The sequence below is a fragment of the Larus michahellis genome, chromosome 21, assembly GCF_964199755.1.
Source record: "Larus michahellis chromosome 21, bLarMic1.1, whole genome shotgun sequence".
NCBI classification, from domain to species: Eukaryota; Metazoa; Chordata; class Aves; order Charadriiformes; family Laridae; genus Larus; species Larus michahellis.
Genome location: NC_133916.1, coordinates 5,817,982 through 5,828,002, shown reverse-complemented (window position 1 = coordinate 5,828,002; position 10,021 = coordinate 5,817,982). Strand labels below are relative to the sequence as shown.

The 10,021-nt window shown below is 53.4% G+C and overlaps 1 protein-coding gene across 1 annotated transcript; it reads left to right on the top strand.

Annotated features, from left to right (window-relative positions):
- The first annotated feature begins 512 nt into the window (after positions 1 to 512).
- Positions 513 to 4,905, top strand: IL10 (interleukin 10). The gene is made up of 5 exons (XM_074564277.1): positions 513 to 677; positions 2,034 to 2,096; positions 2,405 to 2,557; positions 3,228 to 3,293; positions 3,594 to 4,905. The coding sequence occupies exons 1-5, from the start codon at positions 513 to 515 to the stop codon at positions 3,684 to 3,686; spliced, it is 540 nt and encodes a 179-aa protein (XP_074420378.1). The 3' UTR covers positions 3,687 to 4,905.
- Positions 4,906 to 10,021: the final 5,116 nt, after the last annotated feature.

Genomic DNA, 10,021 nt, shown 5'->3' with positions numbered 1-10,021 from the left:
GCTGCTGAGTTGCGCATGGTGCTGGGGCTCCTAAGAGCAGGTTTGATACGGAGACTTAAAAATAGAAACACTTTTCCCCCCCCTAACAATAGGGCATTCAGCTAAAAATAAAAAGTAACTGTGAGAATGCAGAAGTAACCTAACACAGCACCTTTTCTTCTTCGCATTATATCTGAAGCTTTCCTCCTCAGCCACATTTAAATTTACAAGAAGCAAGCAACGAAAAAAAAAATTGCAGAGTCTAAGCACAAAAGATTTGATGGGGTGTGAGGAGAGGAGGGGGGTCAAGAGAACAGGAAACCCAAGTTGACGGGAAACCCAAGTGACATTTGGTTTTAATGAATGACTTAAAACCCCAATATTGCTCGCCAGGAAATGGGGAGAGGAAATTGAGCGATGTTTTGAGAGTATAAATTAGGGGCTCCATCAAGGTGAAGGCTGCAGATTGGCTTTTTTAACCCTCCTGTGATATTGAGCCTGGACCGAGGGCAGAGCGTCTCCTTGCCCGCAGCATGCAAACCTGCCCAGCCCTGCTGCTCCTGCTGCTGGCCGCCGGCACCCTGCCCGCCCGCTGCTCGCCCTCCGCTGCTCAGCCCTCCTGCCTCCACTTCCCCCAGCTCCTGCCCGCCAAGCTCAGGGAGCTGAGGAGCAAGTTTGAGGAAATCAAGGATTATTTTGTAAGTATAACCCCCCCCCCCCACTATAGCCTCTCCTCCTTCTCCTTTCGCTGCCTTTGCAAAGTTCGGTGATTTGGACGAGGGAGAAAACAGCTTCCTCCCGGCAGAAATGATTTGGCCGCCTGTTGTGCTATGGGCTGACGGGGGTGAGCAAGAGAAGTTCAGTTTCACTGCTCGCCAAGAGCCAACACGCGAGGGGGTTCTTCCTAGTTTTAGTTACAACGAGCCCAAGAGATTTCATAATGAATCTCTGTGAACCTTCCCAGACAGACCTCCCCCTCAGTGCTGCGGTGCGAATTCTGCGCTGAATTAACAGCAAAGAAATAGTCCCTTCTTCAGGGCAAGGAGGTCCAGCCTCGCTGAAGTCGACACTAGATGGAAAGGGAAATCTTTTGCTACAGACTTTTTCTTTGAAAGAACCACAAAAGCCTGAACAGGGTATTTTATGACTGGAGAAATGCTACAGTCACCAGCGCTCGCTGCGGTGCCTGTTAGAGGTCACTGCTCTGCATCGCGGCGAAGGGGAGCATCGGGGCTGCTGAGGGAGCAGCGCGAGATACACTCAGAGCACTTGTCATTGCATCAGAACCGATAGAGATGGCTGATCGCATCTGCGTTATTATTTTAATTAATCTCACTATGTTCTAGCAATAAGACAAGATAGTTCCCCAGATTAAATCTCAAGCTAATGTCATGGTTTGCATTTGTTATCAAATGAACACAGCCAAGACTTTAGATTTAAAGCTTGCTGTACATCTCCCAGTTAATGTTGGGAAGGAATATTTTTAACCTCTTGGGAAAGCTCTGCAGCACCTTGGTGCCACAGGGTGATGCTTTGGGTGGTGCCAGACGCCCACCGCTGCAGCTCCGGGGTCTTCCAGAGCTGACGGCGCAACTGGGGCACCACAAGAACAAACACCCTCTGCAGATGGGAGACTTACAGAGATAACAAACCCGAGGGGATTAGCCCCTCCTGGGCAGCCCGGCCGGGGGGCACCGCGCTCCCTGGGGCTGCAGTGGCTTCGACACCTCTTTGGGGAGCAGAGCGGTTGGCAGCAGCCGCAGCCCCAGCGAGCGTGCCGCGCCAGCGGGAGGAGTTTCACATTAGGGACGTCGATGGTACTGAAGTTTGTGATTTCTTTATCTTGCTGTCCTCACCTGCGCTGCAAAGGCTGGGTGCCGCCTGCCTCCGGCGTTACTGTGCTACGCACACAGGGGTGCCGGGTGCTCTTTGCCTTTGCTCCGGAGGGACCATAAATGCAAAGAATGAAAATGATCCTTTGGTGGGGCAAAGGGGAAAAAAGCGTTGACTGCCTGCCTAAGTAAAGCTCACGTTTCCCTTGTACCCTTCTACAGCAATCCAAAGATGATGAACTTAGCATCCAGTTGCTCAGCTCTGAACTGCTGGATGAATTCAAGGTAAGAATTACAATTTTTATCTAAGAAGTCCCTTATCCTTCTTTGTCCTTTGGTCAGCATTTTATAAGAGAGGAAGCAGTTTGTAAATCGGGGCATTTCCTCACGTCACCCAAGGACGGTTCTCCAGCCGAGCAGCAGCACGCGTGTCTGCGGCAGGGCTGACACCTGGTCCCCTCCCTCGCAGCCGCAGCGAGCGGTGCTAACGTGCTGTGGGCGCTCTGACCACCGCCGCGATTTTGATTTCTAAAACCACCCACGCACGCGGTGCCGGTGGCCGGCCCCAACGCGGTTACCTCCTCTCGCCCCAGGGGAGCTTCGGCTGCCAGTCGGTGTCGGAGATGATGCGGTTCTACACGGAGGAGGTGCTGCCCAGCGCCAGGAGGACGAGCGCGCACCACCAGCAGAGCATGGACGACCTGGGCAACCTGCTGCTGAGCCTGAAGGCAACGATGAGGCGCTGTGTGAGTGGGGCTCAGCATCACGGGGGGGTAGGGGGATGCTGCGGGGAGGCAGAGCCAGTCGCAGAGCAGCAGCAAGGTGGGGAGCGGGTGCTGGGTCTCCCCAGGAGCAGGATGGGTGTCGGGATGGTGCAGAGGAGCAGGGCTCTGGGCAGGCAGACCCTCGTAAGGATGGGGTTTCTCCTACCCCTGGTTCTCCAGGCTTTCAGCAGCTGCAAACCAACGATCCGGAGACCCTGTTCCGCTTATTTACAGCCAGCCCCTCCCAACAGGGTCTGGCTGAAGAGATAAGGGGAGGGAGGGCGGGGGGGTGTCCGTCCCTTACCTGGGTGCAGGAGCAGCGTGGCTCTGCGACGACACCTCCCGAAACGGCGCCTGGTGCAGCCGTGACCCCATCGCCTGCCGCAGGCTGAGTCAGCCAGGAGCAGCCCAGCACCGCGGGGCTGCCATCACCCAGCCGGGGCCAGCAGCGAGGGGCACCGGGCTGGGAAAGGGCTCGGGGACCGTGCCCGGGTCCTGCCGTGCTCCTTTCACGGGCGTAGGGTGCAAAGCAGCCACAGTCGCAGCGGGGAGGGGAAGGTGGAGCGCGGTGGCGAGGAGGGGGGAGCCGCTGCGGCGCAGCCCGGGGAAGGAAACCCGTGTGGTTGAAGCCGTTGCTCTTGTCCCCTTGCAGCACCGATTCTTCACGTGCGAGAAGAGGAGCAAAGCCATAAAGCACATCAAGGAGATGTTCGATAAGGTAAGGTCCCCGCCGGCGCGGCTGCGCTGAGGTTGGGAGGAAGCTGCCGTCCCGGGCAGTGGATTTTACTGCTGGCTTCAACTTAGGACAGGGAACAGAATCCAAAAAGAGTCTTTAATTATATAAATGCCTAAAGCAGAGAAATCCAGAGGGCGATGCTCAGAGGAGCAGCCGGTGGGTGCTCCAGAGGGGTCAGGCAGAGAAGCTGGAGATGTCGGTGGAAGGAGGATGTGCGTAGGGATTGTACATCGCTTAAAATCGCCACATTCGGGCTTAAACGGACTTGGCTTTCACCTGCAGATGGACGAGAATGGAATCTACAAGGCCATGGGAGAATTTGACATTTTCATCAACTACATTGAAGAGTACTTGATGATGAAGAGACAGAAGTGAAGACGCCCCCCGGGCAACACCTTTCACACAAAATCCTGCTATTTTTTTCAGAAATCACTTTAGGCTGCAAGAGCACAGGAGAGATTAAGTTATCTCAGGGTTCAAGTCAAGAATTACAAGTCAATAACTCTGAGTTTAGTATTGTATTTAGAAGTTATTTTTTTAACAACTGAATTTAATATTTATTACTTTTAATACCTCAGTGTTTATGTTTACAGTACGTTTCAAAGGAAATGGTGAGGAGCTTGTAAAATACTATTTATTGTTTGATATTTTAATACTGTTTATGATAGTGCTATTTTATTCATAGCTTCAAAACACAGCGTTCTTCTGGGGAGCAGACGAGGCGCAGGGCTTATCCCGAGAGCAAGTTCACTGAGCACGGGCGCCTGATCAGGAGCAATTAGAATCACAGAACGTGTTGGGGTGGAAGGCACCTTTAAAGGTCACCTAGTCCAACCCCCCCCGCAGGGAGCGGGGACATCTTCAACTAGATCAGATTGCTCCGAGTTCAGGAAAGTTTAATTTTAAGCAAATGAGCACTCTCCTCCTGTTCTGTCCCTCTATCTATTTACGCCATCCAATGTTTTTTATGCATAACCGTGTCACTCTCTCTGATTCTGCTGCTGGAATTAGGCACCGAAATATTCAAAATTATTCCATGGCCTCTCACTGAGCAAAATAACCATAAACATAACCAAGGGCAATTTTCTGTCCTGTGCATGGACAGCAACGTGGAGGAGGAGGCGCTGCACTCCGGTGAACACGCGACCATGCCACAGCAGTAGATCAGTTAACCCCAGATACCTCTAGACTTCAGCCTTTATATTAGTCCAGATGAAAGACAAAAAAAATAGCAGTAGGTAGGAATGAAATGTTTGGTTCTAATAGAACTTGACTTAAATGTTGCTAACGGCTGACTTCCAGAGCTGCTGGGTCGGTCATTCTGCACTTTCAAAAGTTAATCTTAATATTTTCCAGTCTTTGATTGGGTTTTACTCGCTGTTTTGCCGTGTTTTTTTTCCTTTTAGAAGTTAGAGGATATTTAATTAACCACCATTTTAGGGTGGCTTGGGTAATTTGCATTCAAATTCATAAAGCTGCACGCAACACTGACAATATTCGGGTTTGTGTCATTTCTAATCCTGCGCACGAGGCGGGGGCTGTCACGAGAGCGGCGTCGGTGCCGCCGAGAGCGGCTGATTTTCGGGCTCCCCTTCTCCCTGCCCGGCCTCCTCCGTGCCCCCATGAGCACCACGGGACGCTGAGCCAGAGAAAAACACCATGACCCACAGGCATTTACTTCTAATATTTAGAAGTACCAGGGCACCGACATGACGAAACACTGTCAGTCTGTTGTTTGCTTTCTAAGTTACCATTGAAGAGAGGCTATTTATACTTGATTAATTCTATTTGGACATTTACGGTGACGGAAGGGCATTCCTGCTGGCGGCCTGCCCGCACGGGAAGGGGTTATCCCAGAGCATGGGCCGCCCCGAGCAGGAACGCCGCGCCGTGGGTCGCTCCTTCTGCGGGAAGCAAGCGGGTGGCATCGGCTCAAGGGCAGCATGGGAGCCAAAAGCCGTAAAACTTAATTTAAGCTTCTTACCAGGACACATTAAGCTCCCATTGAGCCAACTCTGTACTTGTTTTTCCACCAAACGCCTTGACTTCGGCGCTGTAGGAGAAACAAGGACGGCCCCAGACCTTCGGGCAAGAGCCAAGAGCATCCGCGGCTCCATTCCGGGGTGGTTCGCTTTGGCGGGGAGCACCTTGGCCACGGCTTCTGGCACCGTGTGAACTTTGGCATGTTTGTCTGTATGAAAAGAAATCCTTTATTTTTGCTAATAAAGACCTCTTACTGAGTAAAGCCTCTGTTCTGTTCTTGCAAGCTGTTAACGGGGCCGTAAATCAGCAGCACACAGACGCTGTGCCCAGAGTCACCCTGCTGGGGAAGAGCCCAGCGGGCAGGGAGCCAGGCGAGGATGCGCCGAGGACGCCCTGCGTGCATTAATGACCAGGGAAGGGAGAAGACCCGAGGCCCTCACATTTAGATGCAGATTTCTGACAAAATTGGCTGGAACAAAATACCTGCCAGTGATTTCTTACTGGCCCCGACGTGCTCCGTGGGTCAACTCCAGCCTCTAACTCCAGCAAGTGTTTCAGCCATTGCCCTTTTCAGAGCAACATTTACAGTTAAATAACTGGTTACGTGCCCAAATGGCATTGACAATCAGCCGGGGTTTAGCATCCCCGCCCTCCCCTGATTCACAGGAGACAGCACTGCTGCCTCCATCTACCGAGATGTTTTTAACTTCACGCTTGCTCTCAGCCAGGATGAGCCCTTGATCCTAGATCAGACAGCAGATACTAGTTAAAAACTAGACTAATACGAATTAACAGCAGAACCGCTCGCTTTTTCTCAGGCTGTGGATTATGCACCTATGCACATGGATCCATACGCACGGCAGCTGGATCCCGCACAAAACTGAGCGGGGATGCACGCGGGAATTTACGGCTCTGTTACCAATAAACCCAGAATTCCACCAGTATAACCATTTCCAAACTCCAGCTCACGCCGCCCGCCCGGGGCGGCCACCGGCAGGTACTCGCCTGGCCACCTTTCTCTTTCGCTTTCGAGCCTCTTTCATTTTCGCCGCTCTGAGCCCCGTACCTGCAAGTCCAGCAGACTCCAGGTGTTTGTTGGCACCTGGGGTTTCTTTCCTCACTGCATTAGAAACAAAAACATTTTCAGTTAACGCAACAATTTCTGTTTCTGCCCAGGCTTCAGCCTGGTGTTGGTTGGTGGAATTGATGAATTAGCCCATGAGATTATTCTCAGTTAAACCTGCACTAAGCACTGCGTGAAGCTTCACCCCAGGCAGATCTGCGTGCTCCCCAACCCCTCGGCATGTATTTTCATCCCTTTTATATAACTTTTCTCCCGTGGGGAGGTAGGAAACAGCTCGGGGCAGGAGCCCGAGGACCCTCATGAGCGAAACCCGTGCCTGGGCTCTGCCCTGCATGGAGAAAAGGGCAGCGTCAGCTCAGCTGTGGTGAGTTTTTCAGTAAAGCTCAGTCACTCTGGTTAAAGTAACCACAGGAAGGAAGCAGATGGGATGCCTCTTGCTGTACGGAGAATGAAGGTTTCCAGTTACCTGATGCTACAGGAGTGGTCTGATTCCGAAGAAAATATAGGCAGAGCAAGTCAGCGATCTGGATGGGACGGCTGCCGGCTCATCAGTGTGGGAGGAGCTGGCACAGGCGGGAGATGCAGGTCCGCTCCTCCCAAACTGGGTTGGGAAACTGGAGGGACTGGGAAAAGATGCTGGAAGGACTGGGGAAAGGTGCTGGAGGACTCCCTGGCAGGGGCACGGGTTGACTTCAGGGAGAGAGAAACAAGAATCAGGGGGCATTAAGTGCTGGATCACCACGCAAGCTACATGCAAAGAAGTCTGTGCCATTTGTCACCAAAACACGGGGACGTTTGCATCATGACACAGTTCTGGTGGGCAAATGCACACAAACATACCTCTGACTAAACACATGCATCATCTCCAAGAAGTTATAGGAAGGGAAGTCCCAGCAGAAGCCATGCGGACAACCAAAGGCAGCATCTACCATGGAGAAATGACATTTCCAGTGGAGGAGCAACCACCATGACTCATTTCTGGCCATGTCCTCAAGTAATCTTTTTCCCATTGCCAGGTCAGCCCCCTCCACAACAGTCCCTTCCTGCCAGGACGTACTGCCTAAAAAAAGGCAAAAAAAAAAGGGAAAAAAACCGCAAAGGGCAGCCTGCAGAGCTGAGAGACCCAAGGCACCGTTACAAGTCATCCAAGTGACTCACGACACCTACCTCAAACCCAAATCACAGCACCAGCATCACCCAGCTCCTGCTCGTGGCATCGCACCAGGCTGTGCCCTGACCTGATGCCCGCTGCACGTGTGGGGTGCGGGCAGCAGCTCTGCAGACCCCCCTTGGGTCCCCATGTCAAGTAACATGTGCCAAAAACATCAGTATGTGGGAAAAAAAAACCTGCTGTGAGGACAGGCTGAGAGAGCTGGGGGGGTTCAGCCTGGAGAAGAGAAGGCTCCGGGGAGACCTTCCAGCCCCTGCCAGTCCCTAAAGGGGCTCCAGGAAAGCTGGGGAGGGACTCGGGATCAGGGAGGGGAGCCATGGGACGAGGGGGAAGGGTTTTACACTGAAAGAGGGGGGATTTAGAGGAGATCTGAGGAAGAAATTCTTGGCTGTAAGGGTGGTGAGCCCCTGGCCCAGGTTGCCCAGAGAAGCTGTGGCTGCCCCATCCCTGGAGGGGTTCAAGGCCAGGTTGGACGGGGCTTGGAGCAACCTGGGCTGGTGGGAGGTGTCCCTGCCCAGGGCAGGGGGTAGCACTGGGTGGGCTTTAAGGTCCTTTCCAACTCTAACCATTTTATGGCTCTACCTTTTACTACAGCAGCGTGATGCCGTGGCAGTGAGCTCTGTGTGTGCCATCAAACTGACTGACGCAGCGGTGGGCGAGATGAGCCAAACCAAGGGCCGGAGCGTTGGGCTGGGGCTCAACCCTGCCTTTGCCGTGCCAGATCCCACCGGGGCTCGGCGAGCTGCAGGATGAGACCCCAGGGACAGCATCCCCTCCGCCAAATGGGACACTGCTCCCCTGCACGTCTTCTGTGTGCAGCCTTCTGCTTCTCCTGCAACCCCGAAAGCTGCTGCAGCGGGAAGCTACGTGCGTTATCCCCCATCACTTAATGCTGATGAAGTTCCTGCCAATCTCAGTGTAAGTCTCAGTGTTACAGTAACAGCAGACAGCTGTCACATAGATAAGGGATGGTGGTTTTCTGTTTCTTTTTTTTTTTTTTTTTATCCTACAGAACCAAAGGTTTCCTTGCCAGGTATCTCCTTCCTGAGGGCTCAGCCCACTGCCTGATCCACAGCCCCGGTACCGGGAGCCTGAGACACTCACCCGTCCCCGGCCGCTCCTGCTCCTCACCAGGCGCTGCTAGTGCCGCAAAGGTTTCCCTCTGGTGCAGGCTGCATGGGGTTAAGCCACTCTTTGGGTTAAAAAAAGAAAAAAAAGTGTTAAACCCTAGAATTAGAGATTTGGTCTCAATAGAGAGAAGGAAGATTATCAGAGCTTCAAGTTCCCGAGGAGTGGCTGCACTGCTCTTGGGGAGCAGAGCATCACCATCAGGCCTGAAACAAACCCGCCGGGAATGGCATGGCCAATCCAGCCCAACATAATGCAGCCCACGTTACATAAAAATCCCATTTCTGGCTCCCAGCACGCCCCATGGGTCAGTGCCGCCGGTGCCGCTGCCTTCAGACAGCGACGCCAAGAACCACCGCCTGGTTTTCATTTTCCCCTTTAGAAAGTCCACTCGGTGCTCACTCAACAGAAGCTCCATTTGTGGTTGAAGTCACATATTCCTGACTGCCCGGTGCGGGGCAGCGAGCCCCGAGTGGTCCCTGTGGCACAGGACCGGTGGATGGGGACAACCCACTGCGGCCGGCGAAGTCCGGGCTTGCCTAACCGCGCCGCCAGGCAGGAGGGGGTTTCATGGTGAAACCAGCTGAGCCGCAGCGGATGAATCACTGCCAGCGAGCGCCGGAGCAGGCGCGTTGGTGATCGTCCCCACTGCCAGCGGCATGGCTTTTGCAAGGTGCTTCCACTTCCCCCCCCCCCATCGGAGAGAATCCCGGCTCACAGGAAGATGCAAGACCCAGCCAGAGAGAAGAGACTGTGCCCAGGGTTTGCACAGGGAAAAAGTTAGTGGTTTCACAAGTGCTTCAGTTTAATTGTGGCAACTCGCGCCCAAGCTCACACGCACATGGACAAAACGCCTGAGGACTCCAGCAGAGCATCAGCCGCTCCCCGGTACATAAACAAGTTTCACTTCAAATAAGGAACACGCCAAAAGCAGCAACACATGAGAGCATCTGCTGCCTGAAGGAGCAGTTTCTTCTGCTTTTTCTTTTTTCTCTTCAGAACCTTTCCTGAAAGCCATAAGCACCCTTGGGCTGCACAGTGTGTACTTGCTGTCCAGAAAGCAATTAAACTTCACAGTCACCTCCCGTCGGCCAACACGCGGAGGGCAGAGCAGCCGGTCCCAGCTGAGCTGGTGGAAGCGTCTCTGAGCGCAGCAGGGCAGACACAGGCGTCTCCTCTCGGGGGCTGGATGTGGGGAGCAAAACCCCACTGGCCTCTTTCTTGTAACCGGAAAAAAACGTCTCTCTCGACAGGAGGAAGACAAGCACCTTCTCTGGGACCCTTCAGCCTCCCAGGGTGCCACGAGGACCAGGGACCCAGCTTTTAGTGGTACGAGAGACCTTA